This window comes from Camelus ferus, chromosome 2 (assembly GCF_009834535.1).
Source record: "Camelus ferus isolate YT-003-E chromosome 2, BCGSAC_Cfer_1.0, whole genome shotgun sequence".
Taxonomy (NCBI): domain Eukaryota; kingdom Metazoa; phylum Chordata; class Mammalia; order Artiodactyla; family Camelidae; genus Camelus; species Camelus ferus.
The window spans coordinates 51,677,913-51,698,201 of NC_045697.1; the positions used below are offsets into that span (position 1 = coordinate 51,677,913).

Genomic DNA, 20,289 nt, shown 5'->3' on the forward strand with positions numbered 1-20,289 from the left:
CAATGAAGTGTATATCCTGAGGATTTGGGAAAACTAAACGAAACAAATGGGATAGCAAGTATCAGGGTGGTTGTACCTAGTAAGTACTGAATCATGAAACTTTTATTGGGTCACAGTGCAAAATACATCTTTTCACTGTCATGGCCAAAAAATTCTAAAGCCACTGTTTTCATGAAAGTCACATGAATTCCTTATTGTACCAGAAGTTATGATAATGATAAACGTCTGAATTTTATGAAACCAAAACAAAAAGGACTGCTCTAACTCCATGCTAAATACAATATTTGCTATTCCTTAAAATCAGAGAACTGTAGAGCTGAAATATCTCATAGGCGGAAAACCAAAACAGAATTTTAGAGATTTGTGAAGGCCAGACAGCTGTTAGCGGGGCCTAGACCCTAGGGTTTCTGATTTGTACTCTATTATTCTTTTACTTGTTGCCATAAGTTGATATAATTTTTATTTATACAATATAAAGATTATTTCTTTATAATAAATAAGAAAATTAGGTACAAAATTCAACAAATCACTCCCAGATAGTAAGTCAATGACAGGTTACAAAACTGCTGAAGGCTTTAATTGAAGGAAAAAACTGCTTTAGAGATACTTCGGTGCTGAGGTCTAAACAGGATCCAGCTAATAACTAATTAATGTAATACCCCACGTTACTAGGTGGGGCCATTTGGTTTCTCGTTTGAACATGTAAGTGCCCTGTATACACGATTTTGAGAAGACTTAGCAGACAACACATCAGTGAACACAAACCACCTGTAAGGTAAAGATGCAACGATTAAATAATGAATCAAAGTATGCCCTCCAAACCCTCCAAACTCACACCGTTTTTAAAAGAAAAGGAACTATGACGTATTGAGACATCCCTTACCAAAACAAACAGTAGTTTCTGCACATTTTCTTTTAGGCAGGCCTCTGAAAGACTCCTTCCAGTTGAAGTCTTGAAAATCAGACCTAAATTTGTGCCTTTTCACTCTTGTCTCATGATCTGTTCTAGAGAGGGAGTGTCAGAAACCGGTCAGTGGAAGTTGGAAGTATTTCCTTTTCCATCCCTCTCCTCCCTGGAAAGTTGCCCACAGGAGTCAACGCTAAGGAAGTGGGCCTGGGCTTGGATTCCAGCAAACTCTGAAGTCTCTGGAGCCCAGGTTGGTGTTATCTCTTCCCAGGAAGCTCCGAGCCACACAGGGCAGAAATCATTTGATAACTTAATCTTGGTGAGAGGAAGAGACGCTAGGCCTGTGTGTGTACTCTTGTGATAAACGGAAGCATCCGGGTGACTCAAGAAAGACACATGGCATCGTTTAAAACTAATATAAACTAATAAAGCATAAACAACTTAAAGGGGGGAAGAAGCACATCCCAAAAGAAAAAAAGAAAAAACGTGCTAGGCGTCTGGTGTCCGGAGGGGAGGTGACCGCGTCCTAATGACCGGACCGGAAGGTTCCCGGGGTTCTCTCCGGGGAGACGGGTCCCCGGCTGGGAGAGCAGTGGAGGTAGGACGAGGTGAATTTCCTAAAGCCCAGGACCGGCCTTTGGACCCTCCCCCTTCCTATAATTAACTCAAAGCAGGTCCCGCCAGTCGGGGTCCGTGGCTCTCCTGGACTGCCACCTCCCCTCGCCCATCTCGCGGGGAAGGACAGGATCCCGGGTTGAGGGGAGGTGTGTGGGTCGAATCCGGGCCACTCGAGTCCCCTCGTGGTTTCAAACCCTGACCCTGCCTGGGGCCAGCCGCCGGCGGCGTCCTCCCCACTCCTCCCCGCTCCTCCAGCGCCGGCCGCGCCCGCCCGGGCGGGCGCAGGGGGCGCGGGCCCCGGCCTCGCGTGACGTGGGCGCAGCGGCGGGAGGGGCCGCCCGGGGGGCTCCGGCCGCCTTATTAGCGCCCTGCGGGTCGCCGGCAGCGAGCAGACGGCCGCTCTGCGAGCAACAGGAGCCGGCGAGCGGCCCACTCCTCCCACCTCCTCTGCCTGCCTCCTCCTCCTCCCCTCCGGCTCCTCCCGCCCCCACCTCTGTGCGAGCGGCGGAGTCGCCCTCTCCCTGCGTCTTTCTCCCGCTCCCGCTCGCTCGTCTCTCTCTTTAATACTTCCCCCTGCTGTGCTCCAGGGGACCCAAGCATTCTCAGCGCTAACCTTAGGGACCAATGGTGCTCGAAAAGCCTAGAAAAAGCCGCTTCGGGCAGAGATAGTTGGAAACCCCTCGTCCCTTCCCCCTCTCCTGGCGCAGCCCGTGCCCAGCTCGCAGCACCTTCTCGCTCCTGCACACTCTGTTTGGGAGGACGGGGTGAGAAGGTGAAGTGGAAAGAACTGCAGAGCAGAGGGGGCCAGTCTCAGAGCTCAGATTTCATTTTCATTGAAGCAAAGCACGGAAGATCAGTTTTTTTTTTTAATTCTGTTATTTTTTTCCTTTTTTATTTTGATTTTTACTTTTTAAGAAACTTATTTTGGGGGGATTTGCTCTGGGCATTTGTTTTGCCCAGTGGTTGAAAAGTGAACTCGACTCGTGATGGTTCTCCTGTCACTTTGGTTGATAGCAGCCGCTCTGGTAGAGGTTAGGACTTCAGCTGATGGACAAGTAAGTGGAAAATAATAACAATAAAAAACTCAAACCCAACCTTTTCCCGAAAAAGTTCCTCCCCTCTTTCCCCTCCTCTCTCTCCTCCTCCCCCTCCCATCCTTCCCTGTTATCTTGTGCATTCACGAACGGTGTTTCAAGGGCTGGGTGCAGCGTGCGGGGCTTTCTGGGGGTGGGGGTTTGAATTGCACGGGAGGTTAGGACTCCCACTCGGGGAGCCCAGGCTTGTCACACCTAGGGCTTCACTTTGCGGCATTCGTAACAATTCCTGGTGACAAACTGCAGCCAATTCGCATCCTCGCCGGGCCATCTGGGTTTCCCCTTTCCGGAGGGCGGTCTGGGCGCTTGAATGAAGTTCTGGACGCTGGGTCCAGGATCCCAGTACTCTGGTTGCTGCAGCCGGAGTCGGGTTCGCGGGGCTTTCTCTCCTCACTGACTCACAGCTTTTTCGGGCAGCCGGATGCGGGGGTTTCAGGAAGTCCTTGGGCCGGACAGGGAGCGATCCAGTAGACACGTGTCCTGGGAGGACCGCGGCCGGGCTGGGGTTTGACAGTTGTGGAGGGGGGCCCGGGGACGTTTCCTGCCCTGCATTTTCCTGGGCAGAGGCTGGAGGCGCCGGCCGCTTTTCTCCCCTCCCCCTCTGCACAACTCCTCCTCTTTTTAAAGCTAAGTTGAGTGCAGCTCTGTTTCTTTTCGGCCCAGCCCCCACCCTTTGGAGACTCAAGGTGAAGCCCGATGTTCTCAGAAGAGTCCTTGAGAAGGCTCAGCGGGACAAGCCGAGCCGTTTGTAGTAAATCATCAGCGCAGGGCCGGTGGGACTTTGGGTACAGAATTTCTCTGTGAGTTTTGGTAGCGTCTCTGGTCCTCCTGGTTCGACCATAGGGTAGAAAGTATAAAATTGTCGAGCTGATTTCTGACTTCAAATCTGATAAATCAGACTTCTTTTTGCACGTATAAATTCAGAGCCTTTCTTTTCTACCGCTGAGGAGTTTTCAGAAGAGAATATTGAGTGTCAGTATTTATTTTTGCTGGCTTCATGAATGTTAAATTAAAATTGAAATGAGCAAACAACACCCTGTCCCAAATTGTTATTGAACTAGTTCATGCTTCTGCCGCAAGAACCTTCTACAAGCGGAGGTGCAGCCTTTAGACACCAACCCCGGTCTCCAGCACCTCCTGATTAGCCAGCTCCTGAAAAGCATTAATGGTAGAAATAAAACTCACAAGGTGATAAGATGAAACCCAGTAACTGTTTCTTTTTCTTACTTTTCCCCCTCCTTTCCAGGCTGGTAATGAAGAAATGGTGCAAATAGGTAAGCCTTGTTCTCAGATGTCACTGTTACCTTAGTAGAAAGTAGGGAATGAAGTAAGCTAAGCAAAATGCTGTTTCTGAAATTTCTACCATTGATAGTTAAAGAAATAATTTGTAGTCTAGGAACTTTTCTATTCTTCTCTTCCTATTTCCAGAGGAGGGTCCCACTTTCCTCAGGCTGAATTGTAGTGATGTAAAAATTCTCCTGCAGTTGGACTTTTCAGGTGTCAATTTATTGCTGTCTTTGGACAAGCCACTGGTAGGTACTTGGAGGGTGATGGAGGGGCTGGAAGAAGATACCAAGATAAAGCAAATTAAATCAACTTGTATAGCATGAGGAGCACATCTGATTAGGAGAGAAACAAAGTGTAAGAATGCTACAAAGAAGGGGAAAATGAAGTACAGAGAATGGAAAGTTTTCTCTTAAATTTTTCCAGCTTTGAGTAATCCCTCTGATGACTTCTCTTGTGCCATCTGCTTTAAAATAATTATCTACTGATGTATAAGATTCTGGTAGGCCTTCTGCAAATAACATCTAAAACCTCAGTATTACTTGATGATATGGGAATTATTCCCATTTTATGGGTGAGGAGACTGAGGCTCAGAGTGTGACTTGTAACATGTCACTCCAAAGTCCATGGTCTTTTTAAAATCTGTTTATAATAATATATTTGTTCTGAATTCAAAGACTAAAAGTCATCTGGCAGGAAGCCAGACTCCATTCAAAGTCTTTTTATACACACATTTAACTTGGGTTACCTTAAAAGATACTTTTCTTTTTGGCAGAGTATTAATCTCTGTAAATTGTGTATTTGTCAAGTGATTTTGTAAAGTCATCCTTTAGACGAAAAGTTTTTATTACTGCAGACACAGTTATAAGTCACTGCCTGTGTGCTACATGGCAGGCACAGTGCTAGTGGCTTTATGTGCCTTGTGTCACCTAATTCTCCCCTCTGTGCTGGGGGGGGGGGGGGACACATTGTGCCTAGTTTAGATTTGAAGGAAATGAAGCTTGAGAGGTCAGACAGCAACCTGCTGTAGTGCATAGTGGAGAGCTGGGGGGATTCCACACTTGTAAACTAATGAAGGGACCCCAAGATCCAGGCCCAGAGATATCTGTATGCAGGTGTGTATCATCCTATGTCCGAACGCTCCCTTCCTACTCAGTGCTTACCGTTGTTAGAGCTCCTTCCCAAACCTAGACCTCTGCAGGAGGAGCAGGATAAAGGGGAGGAGACTGACTGAGAACTGCACTGAGAAGATAGTGTCTGTGAAGACACATTTGTCGTTTGTAGTTGCTAGCATTCAGCCATCAATATGTATCTTTTGAAAGAATTTTTTTTTTACCAGTCTTCAAATAGAGAAAACAAAGCTGTCTTACTTTTTATTTCTCAAACATTTGATTACTTAAAGGTCCAATGTTTTGATATATAAATTAAAAAGCTAATTTAAGATTACATATTCTACAAGGAATAAAATAGATTGCTTTGATTAAATTTTCAGATGGAATTAGCAAGCTCATATGTGAAAGGCCCAGGGTTAGACTTTGGTCCAGTCTTTTTGCTCATATAACTACTTTAGTAGCTCTTTTCTTCAGGGAAGAAAGTAGTACAAGTACGCTTTAATTTGGTGAGAAAGAGATGAGTAATGATACTATTAGATTGTGTTGCTGGAGGTTTATTTGTTCCCAAGTTCCTCTGCTTTATGAGATTTCTCCTTTTTATTATTATCATTTCTATTTACCATTTTCAAGTTGAGTGGAGAGAAGAAATAAAGATAAAAATAGACTTGACTCCTCAGTCTTGTGATTGCAGAATTGTATCATATGGCTTTGGGTTATAACATTTATGTAGTTTTTAAGAGGAATTTAAAAATACATTTCAAAAATTTTATGTGCAGTAATGAGATTTCTTTCCCCTGTTCCCATGCATAAGGGGATTGCTAACCTGGAGGTTTGGTAAAATGTACTCCTCTACATATAATTAATTTTTCCCCATAATTGATTTAAAAACAGCTTTATGTATCTGCTTGGAGGTGCTATTTGGTCAGTGACACAATTAGGAAAGACTAATAAGGTTTGTGGAATTAATTAGTTTATATTTATTGGTCTATAAATTGGCTAGAGAAAATTCCATGTTTCCAAATAATTTGTGAATAGTTTACTGTCTCAGGAAGAGATAAATATGAATTAGTAACAAACCACAAGTTTTTAGGAAGCTGAATTAAAAACAAATACTTTCTATTGAGATATAATACACCTGCAGAATAGAGTGTGTAAGTGGCACCTTGCTGATTCCTCACTAAGGGAGCACATGTAGGTACCAGCACCTCTGTCCATAAAAACAGCGCTAGTGCTTGGGCCACTTCCTTAGCACTAGCCCCACACAAAGGATGACTTGATTTCTAACAGAATAGATTAATTCTGCCAATTCTGTAAATGCTTTTAAAGACTAGAAACACAATACATACTTTTTTAGTATTTGGCTTAGGAAACCAATTAAAAATATATATCTGATCTGCTTCACCCCCCTAGGCTAGAAAGGCTTTTATTTAAGTGGGAGAAGGCAGTCTCTGATGGGGGCAGGTTAGAAAATACACACACACACACACACATACTCATATACTAACTACTGTATATAAAAATAGATAAACAGCAAGTTTCTTCTGTATAGCACAGGGAACTATATTCAATATCTTGTAGTAACCTATAATTAAAAAGAGTATGAAAAGGAATGTATGTCTGTGTGTGTATGACTGAAACGTTGCGCTATACACCAGAAATTGACACAACATTGTAAACTGACTCTACTTCAATAAAAAAGACATATATATATGAACCATGAAGTGTATAGTATGGGATATGACTTCTTCCTTCTTTTTCCACCTAGTGGAAAAATGCCCTCTTGGTATGTGGGAAAGTATAATTCACTCTCAGGAAAATGGGCAAATAGGTTTTGAACTGTAACCTAGTTTGCCGCTCCTTTGTCAACCAGAGAGGAGCTACCTACCTACCTCCACCCATATATACGCACATACACCCATGTCTACATACATACACAGTATATACATATACCCACAAGTATGCACATACACATACACACATACATACAGGTGCACATGTGAATGTGTATGCACTGTGTATGTATGTGTAGAAGTGTTTTGTAAGATCAGGAGCATACTTCTGTGGCATCTCAGGAGCTCTTTCATTTCTGTCTCAGAATATGGCCTTGGTAGATGCTGAGGGTAATTGTGGGCAGCTCGCTGGCAGACCTCATTGGGTAAGGAGGCTTGTTCTGTGACACATGTGGCTTAGGAAATAATTATAGTTCTGTAGAAATTGGAGAATCTGGAAAAGAATTCTTTGAGTCCTTTTGTTTCAAAGTCACGGCTGTGAGATTGCCTGAGTATCATCAGAGGAAGAATTGTGAGGCTCTGGTGCTCAGCTCTCTTCCCTCTCCCCCTCCCACTCTTGGAATTGGGGCATGCCCATCTTTCTCTGCCCTGATTGTTTCCCAGTTGTTAATTCCATTTCATTCTATTCTTAACAAAGTTGCTGATCTTGTCCTCTCAAATATCCAGTTTCCTGAGAAACAATTTTTCATCATTTTCAGGTACTTGTTTGGGTTTCAAGGTGTAGTGTGGGTCACTGTACCTTCTCCTTGGCACAGAGTATGTGTTTCCACTGGTGTAGACCTCTAGAGAGCAAAGACTTTGTCTTGAGGACTGCTCTATTCCCGTACATAAAACAGAGCTTCGTACCTTGTGACTTCTCAGATATTTGTTATTTAATGCATAGATCTAATAAGCAGGTTATTATCATATTGGGATTTGCCTGTTTCTGAATTTCCTAAAATGCCCTTGTTCTATGTCCCTCTCCAGGTTTAATTGGTCCCCAGGAAAATGAGGATTGAAACAATGGCTATACAATTAATTGTTCAATGTTATCAAGGCTTCTTGTGACATCTTTTCTCACTCCACAAAGCCAAGGACCTAGGCTTATCAGTTTTTACACTTTTGTGGTTGTGCTCAATAAATGTTTGGCAAATTGAATTGAATTATGTGCAAGGTTTGGAGTGTCCACATTTTGCTCTGAAGTCTGTTTGGGATAACTTGCCTTGTTGCTGGCATCAGTGGAAGTAAAATAAGCTACGACTGGCATCTGCCGATCCAGTTTGCAGCAGCAATACTAAAAAGTGTCTTAAAGGAGGTGTAAAGGGATCCTTTGTAAAATTTTTGATTTCAGCCACCTAAGCCATTGCTCTTCCTTGTAACTAAAGAGCATACACTTTACTGACGTAACTCCCACTCCTCTATTGAACATCAGAATGATTAAAGTCAAATGCTTTGAGCTTTAGATGAAGATGTTATTAAATGCAGCACGTTACCTGTCACCAGCAACTTACTGCTGTTTAGCTGAAATATTTCTTCCTCATACTTTTGTTTTCTTTTGTCATTGTACCAAATCAGCATAATATTACTCAGAAATGTTAAGAAATCTCCAAGGTCACGTCTGTCTCCAGGATGGTTATCTTTAAGCATTGTTCACTTGTGTGTAGCCAACCTAGATTACCTTGGAAATTCATTAGGGACAATGCCAAATTGCCTGCTAAAATCATGAGTGGTTTCAGTATGAAGGGCTTGGTTATACTACTTTGACTTGATATATCGACAGTGAAGACTTAAAAGGAACCTTAATGCTTCCTCAAAGAGGATTGCTATTACAAGAATTTTGGGAACCCTCTCCTTAGACTTCCTTAGATAGAGATCAGCATTTATTTCTAAGCTGTGCTACTTCTATTGTTATAAGTTGCTGAATTATTCTTTTTAATTAATCAGCTTTTGTTCTGATTGTAGATGCTTTATATGTGGCCATTGTAATTATCTTCTTTTTCTGTATTCCCCAGATTTTTGACAATCATCACAAATATCAAACTGTTGTTATAATTTAGCATATTCTAGTCAGTCTTCTTTTAATACACAGATTGTGGGCGATTTTTGGTATACCTGTTTTTGTTTTGTTTAATATTTTAGTATAATTTTCCATATCATTACAAACTCCTTGTAAACATCATTTTCATCCCATCATACTAATAGCCCTTAATTTATGTAATTATTTTCCATTTTCTCATGATAGTGAACAGTGCCACATGATGTTGTAAGTAGATTATTGCCTTTTTCAAATGACCGCTTTCAGAGAGAGCCCTAGAAGTTGATTCCTGAGTAAAACCACATTAGCATGCTACATTTTGACAAATAACTTTTGAAGAAGTTTGTATGACCTGAGGTCCTGTGACCTTAGCAATATAGGAAAGTGTTGATTTTAAACATTTTAATTTGGCTCTGTTCTTCTTGACATTTGAACATAATTTTAAAATATTTGGTTATGCAGTCTCTGAAAGTTGCCATGAATTAATCATGTTTCTAGTTATCAAGTACCTCAAAGTATGAACAATTATATTATTAAAATGTTTTGGTTTTTTATCGGGACTGTAAGAAGATTTATCTACCTCGTAGGACAGAATTTGAGAGTTGTGTATTCTTTAGAATGGATCAGAAAGCGTGGGAAGAGCCTTCTAGCTTAGGAATCTCGGTGCCCACATGTAATTGATCTACCCCAATTTTCCGAGTACGTTTACATGACTTTGCTGACTAACTGTAAATCTGTAGGAGAGATTTTGTGGTAAAATGTCAGTCTCTTGTTTATAAAAATGAGGGCCACAAATTCATCATGATGAATCTTAGTGGAATTTAGAGTAAGTTATGAGCAGCATGAAACAGTCTGTCTTGTTCTTGAAATGACTGATAAAAATAGTATTTAGGAAACTTATAGAAAGCAAAATAGGATTAAATACATGACTCTTCAGATACTTTAATAGTAAATTACATTTCCTACAATTTTTCTTCCTGTTTAGTACATGTAGTTTTATATGTACTAATGCACACAAATAAAAGCAGAAAGAATGATTGAAATAATTACTTATATGAGTTTGAGTTCTCCTTCTTATATGTATGAAAACCTCTCTTTTTTGCAGGTAGAGTCCATTTGTTAATCTAAACTCTAGCCAGTACATGCATTAGAGGACCTATTATTGTTCATTGCCTCTTCTCCATCAGATGGTCAGGGGCACAATTCTGCTCACTGTGTGGTTTAAAATCCTGACTCTACCACTTTTCTGGCTGATGAACTTAACCTCTCAAAGCATCATTTTCTCGTATGTAACATAGGCATATTACTACTACTTACTTCATAGGGTTTTTAAGAAATATTTTTTAATTAAAGTATAGTTGATTTACAGTGTTTCTGGTGTACAACAAAGTGACATTCTTTTTCAGATTCATTTCCATTATGGGTTATTACTAGATATTGAATATAGTTCACTGTGCTATGCAGTAGGTCCTTGTTGTTTATCTATTGTATATATAGTAGTATGTATCTGTTAATCCCAAATTTAAAATTCATCCCCCTCTTTTCCCTTTGGTAACCATAAGTTTATTTTATATGTTTATGAGTCTGTTTTTGTTTTGTAAATAAGTTCATTTGTATCATTTTTTTAGATTCCACATGGAAGATTCCATATTAGATTCCACATATATCATATGATATTTGTCTTTCTCACTCTGACCTACTTCAGTTAGTATGATAATCTCTAAATCCATCCATGTTGCTGCACATGGCATTTTTTCATTCTCTTTTATGGCTGAGTAGTATTCCTTTGTCTATACGTACACCACATCTTCTTTATCCAGTCATCTGTCGATGGACATTTAGGTTGCTTTCATGTCAGCGCTATTGTAGATAGTGCTGCTAGGGACATTGGGGTCGGGTATCTTTTTGAATTAGAGCTCCCTCCGGATATATGCCCAAGAGTGGGATTACTGGATCATACAGTAACTCTATTTTTAGTTTTTTAAGGAAACTCCATACTGTTTTCCACAGTGGCTGCACCAGTTTACATTCCCACCAGCAGTGTAGAAGTGTTCCCTTTTCTCCTCACCCTCTCCAGCATTTATCATTTAGAGACTTTTTGATGATGGCCATTCTGTTCTTACTGAAGTACTGCTTACTTCATAGTGTTTTAAAGGATTCATAAAATGCTGGCACATGGTAAGCAAGCTGGAATGATAGTTATTATTATTAGTATGTCTTAGTCTATGCTTTTTAAAAAAACACTTATATTCAAGGAAAGCTACCTCGTTCCAGTCCCTACATTTCTGATAGGTCTGCCTGCCACCAGGGCTTTCCAGGAATGGATTTAGTGTGTCATGGACTTGTAAGCTCTCCAGACACTCAGCTCACCATGTGACAGCTCTTTAAGAGTTCTATTTTCATGTATTATCTTCATGTTGGTATCTCATTTTAGTGTTGCTTAATATATTGGAATATAGCAGTAGGGGGAGGAGTTGAATAAGGAATAGTGCAAAAGCAGTTATTCCATATGGATTCCACACCAACTATATCTTGTGTATTCTATTTTTCATTTCACCTTATTTCTTTTTTCATTTCACCTTATTTATTGAAATTCCTTCTTTCTATTTCACTAAGAGAAAGTTCCTGTATTATTCATGACTCCTTTGGATGCAAATAACAGGAACCCAGTTGACAGTGGTTAAGGAAAACAAAATTGATCAGGTAATCAAAGTCAGGTATAGCTGAATCTAGGGCTCAAATAATGTCAGAAATCAGTCTCTCTCTCTCCCCACTCCCCTTCCTCTGTCCCTCCCTTTTTCCCTTCCCTCTTTCTTACTTTCTCATTTTTCCTCTGTGTTGGCTTTTCTTCTCTCTGTCAGGATAAGATTGTGACTGTCCTAGTTGTGGCAAAGGCGTCACCAGCAACTCTAGGCTATCAGTCTACTTTTCTCCCCACTAGACAGAACTCTTCTGTTTTGGCAGTGCAGTAATAGATCCAGGTAGGTCTTTTACTGGCTACCCAGCTCAAGTCATGAGCTTATCCTTGAACTGTTCACTGTGCTCAGGGGATGCAGTGCTCTGATTAGCCGGGATTGAGATGTTTCACTCTTGATTTACAGCGACTCAAAGTGGAGTGTGGGGTGCTTAACTGGAGGGAAATTTGAGGTTCAGTTAAAAGAAAAAGGAGGGATGAATGCTGGGAAGCACTCATGTGCATTAAGGCCACAGCTGTGAGGACTTCCAGCACATTGCATGGGACCTGGAGGCTGTGGCAGGTAGAAGAATGGCCCCCAAGATATCCATGTCTGAATCCCTGGAACCTGTTTATATGTTACATGGCAGAGAGGAATTAAGTTTTCAGATGGAATTAGGTTGCTGATCAGTTGACCCTAAAATAGGGAGATTATCCTGGATTATCCATTGGGGCATCCTTATAAATGGAAGAGGGTGGTGAAAGAGAGACTTGATTGGATGTCACTAGCTTTGAAGATGGAAGGAGGGAGCCATGAGCCTGGGAGTGCAGGTGGCCTCTGGGTGTTGAAAAAGGCAAGGGGACAGATCACTTTTAGCATTTACAAAAGAAATGCAGCCCACTGACACTTTGATTTTAGCCCTGTGCAACCTGTTTCAGACTTCTGAACTCCAGAACTATAGGATAATATATTCGCATTGTTTTAGGTCGTCAGGTGTGTGGCAGTTTGTTACAGCAGCAGTAGGAGACTAATACAGTGGCCTAGTGGACTGTCCTAGTTTCTCATATTTTTGTCAAACCATGATCCAGACTATTTTTTAAATTATTATTTTGGAGTTTTTTTTTGGAGGGAGTGGTAATTAGGTTTTTTTTTTAAATTTTTTTTTTAAATGATGGTAGAAGAGATTGAACCCAGGACCTCAGGCATGCTAAGCATACACTCTACCACTGAGGTATACCCTCCCCCACTAGACTATTTTAGATCTGGAAAATACAATTACTACAAGTAAATTTTTGGTGAAAACCTTTAAAAATTATATCCACATTTCTTATCTGTCATATTTTCTCCTGCCTTTGGCCCTGAGTACAAATGCTAATTTTCCTGGCTTTAAATTCTAGGCTCAATAATAGCCTTTAAAAGTATTATCCATTAAAAAATTTTAAGATGTGTGAAAAATATTAATTTTTAGAATGTCTTAATATTTTTCTTGCATGTGTAAAATTTCCAATGCTGATAAATATAACCAGTAGAAGTGCTTCTTTTAAAACTAAGATTGGAATGTTATTTGGCATTTGGGCCTCATTAAAAAGAAAATAAATCTCCTCTGCTTGTTATCCTGTTATTGATTATTTAATCATTTTAAGATGTAGCAAAGAAAGTAAATACTTGGATATTTTTCTTTAAAACAGTTTTTCTTTTCTTTTCTTAAAAGATCTCCTCTTACCTGATTTCATGTTCTGGAATGCTAGAGAATGTGCTGTTCTTTCCTAAATGACTCTCTTGAACATAAACATTGTGCAATTGCAACAAATATTTATGAAAAATCCAGATTAAAAAAAATGAGAAGAATTTTTAAGTTCACAACTATTTGTTCTTTCTTAATAATGAGTGGGGGAAAAAAAAAGCATCTCCTCCCGCAATCCCCCAATAGCTATGAAAATAGATTTGCAACTAAAATAAAAGACATCAAAGAGTTTCTTTGCCTTGTGTTGATAAGAGCCTGGAGGAGATGAAGTGAGGAAAAAAGAATTTGGCTGGGTTCAGAATTTCAGCATGTGTCGCGATTAATTTTTAATTGCCTTTGAGAGAAGATGTGTCCCTTTCTCTGTTAGTGTTTACAGCCTTGGTGAGCGCTTTGGCATGTGATGTCCTCTTTAACGTCCACTCTTCACCCCGCTCACATCTTTCCTGGAGCAGCTGGCTCCTGTCATTTCTGATGAAAGTCATTCTCTTTCCCTCGGCTCAGGATTTGGAAATGTTGTTGTTGGAGCTGCTTCTTTAGCAGATCTTGAAAATGCTTATTTGATTTCATTCTTGTGGCCAGATTGTTGCATACTGAGAATTTATACCTGATAAAGGAAATTGCCTGTGTGACTTTCTCTATAGTAGGGCAATCAGCCAATTCATGGGAGAGAATCCCAGTCTCTGGGTTGGGGAATGGAGCATGAGTTCTTACAGCCAGCTGAGACTTCAGGCCCTCTGTTGACATGGAGCTTAAGATCCCTTCTAGCCAGCAGAGACCCTGGGTTTGGGTGGGAATGGAGTGAGGAGAGGCCTGAGAGGTGCTGGGATACAGAAGGAATCTGATATTGACTTCCTTCTATGGCTCGAGGTAGATGATTATGGTGATGGTGATAATAACACCACCTAATTTTTCATTTAGTGAAATGTTATTAGGCTGACCAAGCCCTTTATATACCTTATCTCTTACTCCTGTTTTACAGGTAACCTTTCTGAGCCTTGCTTTTCATAGTTTGCTCACAGGATGCTAACAGGATTGCTCATACCAGCTTGAAACCAGAATTCAAACACAGTGCTTTTTGACTCCAGACCTTTAGTGTTCAACCATTGTACATCGTACCCCATTTCCTTTCTTGCTTGGGAACTAAAGTTGCATTGCATCAATCACAAGTATTCCAATAGTCTGTATGCCTGGGGTGTCTTTGCTCTTAATCAGATCAGCTAAAAATTGCTGTGATACACGGGAACTTTGCACCACAGCCCTCCGGGTCCTAGCAGTGTTGACTGTACTACTGGAGACTTCTCTTACTGTTCTATCATGTGGTCTTTGTAATGTGCAGGGGACATCTAGTCTCCTCTAGGGGACATTTGTGTAGCATTCTACAATGTAAAGCATCCCCAGCTGCCTGTCCTCAGTTGTGAGCACATGTGGCTGAATGCATGAAGGAGTTACGGTGATCTCCAAGCTAGGCCGCAGGGTCCTACTGTGAGCCCACTCCCTCCTGAGAATCCCCACTTCCAAAAGTAGCCATTGATTTCTCTTTTTCCCCAAAGACTGATGTCCACTGGGGACATTTGAACACATTTAAGATCATACCTCTGCCCCAACGAGCTTAAAATCGCTGAAAGGACAAGAGGTGAGCCTGTAACTTTTCACCTATAGGGATTTTTATAACTTTGATGCAGACAGTACACAGCCGCAGGAGTTAGGAAGCTTGGACCAGGGGGTCTGTACTCTAGACAAGTTAGCAGGGGAGGTTTCTTGGAAAAGATGGGGCTTGAGAAAGACCATGAGGGCCAGGTTGGATTTGCAGAGATGGAGAGAAAGCAGCAGGCCTTGCCGCCGTTGATGCAGTAGAAGGGGCTCTAAAGGCAGGGGTGGTAAGTTGGGTCTAGTGAGCACTTTAAAATGTTTCCATAGGTAACATGGGAGATGATGTCAAAACGCAGTTAGAGACCAGACGCAGAGGGCCTTAAATGACGAAGTTAAGTTTTGACTTGGGTTAAATTACCTAACTTTGAGTTTCAGTTTCTTAAGTGCAAAGAGAGGGGGTTTGATTAGCAGACGGTCTTACAAGCAGTTTTCGGGTCCAACATGGAAATAAAGATATTAATTTTCTGAATCTATTTTATCCTGAAGTAATGATGAGATAGTTGAGACTATTTAGAGAGAATAACAGAGTAATATTAATATCTAACATTTATTGAGTGCTTACTATGTGCTGAATACTGTGTTAAGCACTTTGGATCAGGCTGTTTAATTTTATAACAAGCCTATGAATTCAGTACTATTGAATATATACATATATATAAATGAATCACTATGCTGTACACCGAAAGTTAACACAACATTGTAAACCAATCACATACTTCAATTAAAAAAAAAAAGATATAGTGAAAATACCTCTTAGAAAAGAGGAGGGGGTGGAGCCCGAGGCTTTCACTTGGGCAGGCAGTGCGCCGTCTAACGGGCTCCCCCTCTGGTGTGTGTCAGCCCCGCTGGGCTGGGATAGGGGGCCTGCCCCTCGGGAAGTGGAAGAGAACCCGGGGCCTAGGAAGAAAGATGATGTGGGAGTGCCAAGCTTTGCAAACTGCTTATCTTTCCCAGACTTGCCAGTCACATCCAGCACTCTTCTTTGTGGGGGGAGGGGTGAGTTAAGGGGGATGGAAAGGCCTGGAATCCTCAGAAAAATCTCTCCTCACAGAGAGCCGGAGTAGATGAAAGACACTGCACCTCTAACTTAAGACAACATAACGCCTTCAGCTTGAGATGGCACTTCTAACTGTAAGAGACAAGGGTGAGATGGTTTTTCAAGGTCTTTTTAATTCTTGACCCGCAGAGTTATAATCCTATGAGTATCAGAGGGATTGCAGAGTGGGGGCTAATTTCCTGCCGCCTGTTCCTAAGTACCAGGGGCTCTCTGTCTGCATTCCAGGAGGTCTGTTTTAGTGATTAGATCCATTTTTGTTGTTGTTCTTAGTAGTTTAAAATGTAAGTTCTGGATACTGTGAAATGTTTGATTTACAGGCCAGCAGGAACTGTGAGAAACAGACCCAACATTCGCAAGCAGATTCTGGCTATAGAGGTATATGGCAACTTGTGTGGTTTGCTGTCATCGATTGCTTGGTGGTAAACTGCTATTTGGAAAAGAGGATGCATTCTAATTTTAGATACTCCTTCAGGCTCAAACTGCTCTCCTTCATTCATTCACTCATTCACAGGTATCTACTGAGTGACTTCAGAGTCAGTTTTAGACACTGGGGAACTACGGTGAAGAGAATGGATAAAAAATCCCTTCCCTCATGAAACTTACATGGTAGTAGGTATAAAGAAACAATGAACAAATAAACATATAAATAAAATTTATAGTGTCTGAGAGGGTGACAGATTTTTTAGGGGAAAAGTAAAGTGCAGAAGGGAGATAGTTAGGAGGTTGTTACTGGTGGTCGGGGGAGCTCTGAAGGAACTGAGGGGTGGGTGAGACGTGCAGCTGTCGGGGGAAGACGCTTTGGCAGAGGAAATGGCGAACACAGTAACCTTGAGATGAGAGGTCCCAGTGCTGGCCCTTGGGGGCCAGTTACCCTGCGTGGGCCGGGTTTTAAGAGCGACATGATCTGCCATTTGAATTACTCTGGCTCCATTCTGAGGATGACCTAGAAAGCGGAAGGACAGAAGCAAGGGGAGAGCAGTCATGGTCTCATTTTAAACTGAGCTGGTGGTGCACTGGACTAGGGCAGTGGTGGGGGGAGTAGGGTGAGCAGTGATCAAGAGTCTGGAGATAGCCTGCAGTTAGAGTCAATAGGATTTGTTGAAAGATTTATGTGTGGTGTGGGAAGAGTTAAGGATGGCTTAGTTAGGCTTTTGGTCTGAGTAACTAAGAGGTGGAGTTGCCACTTACACTGAGGTGGGCAGGAAGCACAGATGTGGGAGCAGAAAAGCAGGAAGTTGCTTTTGGAAGTGTTGAGGTGCCCGGTGAATACCCACAGGGAGAGGGTCTGGGGGCGACTGGCTTGACAAGAGAAGAGCTCCTGGAGGAAACCTGGGCCGGAGACTGAGACTGGGAAGGCGTTCAGTGTCACAGCATGGGATGTGTTCACCCGGCTGGGGAGGGGAGAGGTGGAAGAGGAGGGGCCAGGGCCAGGTCCTGGGCAGTGCAGTGTGTACAGGCCAGGGGCATAAAGCGGGGAGAGGAGGGAGGATGAGAAGGGGAGATGAGGAAAGAGGAGAACCAGAAGAGAGAGTGGTGTCCTGGAGCCTAGAGGAAATGTGTCAAGAAGGAAAGAGAAACAAACGGAGTCAGATGCCACTAGTCAGACAGGTGAGAAGGTGGAGTCTTGACCATTGGTTTCAGCTCATGAGGTTACTAATGATGTTGACAAGAGCATGATTGGAGTGGGTTCCAGAAGGAACAAGGATGGGAAAAGAGGAATTGGAGAGATCTCATATAGTCACATTTTTGGAAGTGTTTTGCTATAAAGTGTGGCGAAGTAGTGAGGAATTAGCTAGAGGCAGATGTGGCATCAAGAAGGTTTTTTGTTCAAAGTGGGAAGTATGGCAGTTTATTGATTTGCTGGTGGGAATGACCTAGTGATGGGAATGACCTAGTGATGGGAAAACCGATGAGAAAAGAGAGAGAGGACAATGGCTGAAGCCATCCTGCAAAGGCAAGAGGGGCTAGGATGGGGTACGCAAGTGGAGGGTTTGCTCTTGTCTAAGACCACAGACCATCCATACTACAGGAGGCAATGGACCAGGCATGCACAGATGCCAGCGGGTTGTGGACAATTCACTGCGTCTGAGTCAGGCTTGGATAATCAGTGACCACAGTGTGGCTTTACAGTGGCCCTAGCTCTCTGTGCTTGTGGAATTTACGGCTCATGAAAACCTTTACATGCTTATTGCTGTGGCCCTTCAGCCATCCCAGTTGACAGTTGTGTAGTTTCACATTTTGAAATTGCACATGGGCACTACTTTTAATAAGTATCTAATTTACATTTAAGTTACAGTAGTTTAAATTTACCAAATCCTCTGCATAATCTCATCTAAACCTCTCACCCAACCTATGAAGTTGAGACTGTTATTAACCTCCAGTTAACAACTGAAGAAACTGAGCCTAAAGGGAAAATAAAGAACTTGTTCAAGTTCATGTGTTGACTTAACTTCCTGCTTTCAGACACTGCTGTCTGTTCCTCGGTTGTGGGCTGGATTGCTTTGTGGAAGTATTTGAGTGTATGAATTGTATCATTTCTGAGTGCAGTTAATTAACATTGGTTTGCATATGTGATTGTAATCTGAGATTAAGTACTTTTGATACCTTTGAGCTTTCCCCACCAACCCTTTATTTTTCTCCCCAAGACCAAGAATTTTTTTTAAACTTTTTTTTTATTGGGTTATAGTAATTTTACAATGTTGTGTCAAATTCCAGTGTAGAGCACAATTTTTCAGTTATACATGAACATATATATATTCATTGTCACATTTTTTTCTCTGTGAGCTACCATAAGATCTTGTATATATTTCCCTGTGCTATACAGTATAATCTTGTTTATCTATTCTACATTTTGAAATCCCAGTCTCTCCCTACCCCCCCCCCCCCCCCGGCAACCACAAGTTTGTATTCTATGTCTATGACCAAGACCAAGAATTTGACAGTCTTTTATAGAACTTTTTGAAGCTACACTAGGGGAAAAATTGGTTGGCTGCATGCAGGTGGGCAGAACATCATCCTTCATGGGGAAGTTTTCCTTTGTAAGTCAGATCTCAGTTTAGGAATTGACAGTAGAATGTTCCATCTATTCTGCAGGGAATGAGTGCAGAGGAGTAGGATCTTCAACTTCCAGATGACCAGAATTGAAAGTTTCCCTTGGCTCCTTGTTTGCTATGCATCAGGCCCTCTAGGCCGCTTGCCTAGAGGCAACTAAGGGTAACAATGCTCACCCACTGTGACTGGTGTGGGAATTAGAGAAGATACATTCTTGAGCACAAAGCACATTACCTAGTATTTATTCTGCAGTAATGGCAGGTGACTGGGCGGCTCCCTTGTCAGTTCCCTTAACTGCGTTCAGGGGATGGTAGCCTGAGGGGATACCAAGTGCATGTTTTCTTTTGGTTACTTTAATTCCCACCTGGAAAATGACTCATTCAGAGTTTAATTTCAGAAATTGTTTCTTACGCGTGCGTTTTAGGAATGGTTTCTTATTTAACATCAGAGAAGACAAAGCTCTATAGAGGAACACCATCTTTATTTTGAGTAAAAATTCAGAAGATATTGTCTGACAGTAGAAAATGGAGCCATCCCAGAGAACCTAGGATGTATGGTTTGCTGTAAGCATGAAGCTCTGGGTATCCTCTTGGGTGCAGAGGAGATGGCCTGTATTCTTCTTAAATTTTCTCGTTCTCCAGTCACTTCATCCAGGCATCAGTATATTGTCTCGATTTCGGTTGTGTGAATTCCCTTTAGCAGAGATGGGAAATTCATACATTAAAATGAAATACTGCTTTTCCTTCCCTTGAAACAGAAAACTGATGGTTCGAGGAAGAGTTACAACTGGGCTTGTTGGTGTAGCCAGATGCTCCTGGGCCATGGGTGTGAAGTCAGCACGTGGTACAGCGTAGACAAAGCAAATGTCCTCCGGTTACTTCTGTTACTTACACATCGTAAACAAGTCCTACTGATGAGAGACGCTGGTCGGTACAAAATCTTGCGTTAAGATGACACTGAGAAGATCGAGTTGAATGGGTTTCTTATCCTCAAGGAATTAATTTGGGGTTAGCTTTGTCAATCCACATCCAAAAGCCCAATTCATCGCTTCCTGTAGAAACTTTCCCCTCCATCACTTGGCTTCTGTGACACTTGAGTTCATTCCCTAAAATGTTGAGGTTTTTTTTTTCTAAACCAGAATTTACAGACGTATTCACCATCGATTTGGTTATAAGGGAGACAGTCTGTGTGTCCTGCTCACACCATGCCTAGTGTGGGTCTTTGGGATGTAGGGAGCCTGTGAAGCAGGAATTGTGTTGCTGCTGCTCCCAGTTTGGAAGCCAGGCTTCCCTT

At 41.8% G+C, this 20,289-nt stretch overlaps 1 protein-coding gene across 2 annotated transcripts in view; it reads left to right on the forward strand.

Moving 5' to 3' along the window:
- The first annotated feature begins 1,820 nt into the window (after nucleotides 1–1,820).
- The window catches only part of ADAMTS3 (ADAM metallopeptidase with thrombospondin type 1 motif 3), a 241,182-nt gene continuing 222,713 nt past the window's right edge, over nucleotides 1,821–20,289 (forward strand). For both annotated transcript variants that reach the window (XM_032458332.1, XM_006188688.3), the window contains exons 1-2: nucleotides 1,821–2,580; nucleotides 3,866–3,893. In XM_032458332.1, coding sequence (XP_032314223.1) covers nucleotides 2,512–2,580; nucleotides 3,866–3,893 — 97 coding nt within the window. In that variant the 5' untranslated portion in view covers nucleotides 1,821–2,511. The remainder of the gene's footprint in view (nucleotides 2,581–3,865; nucleotides 3,894–20,289) is intronic.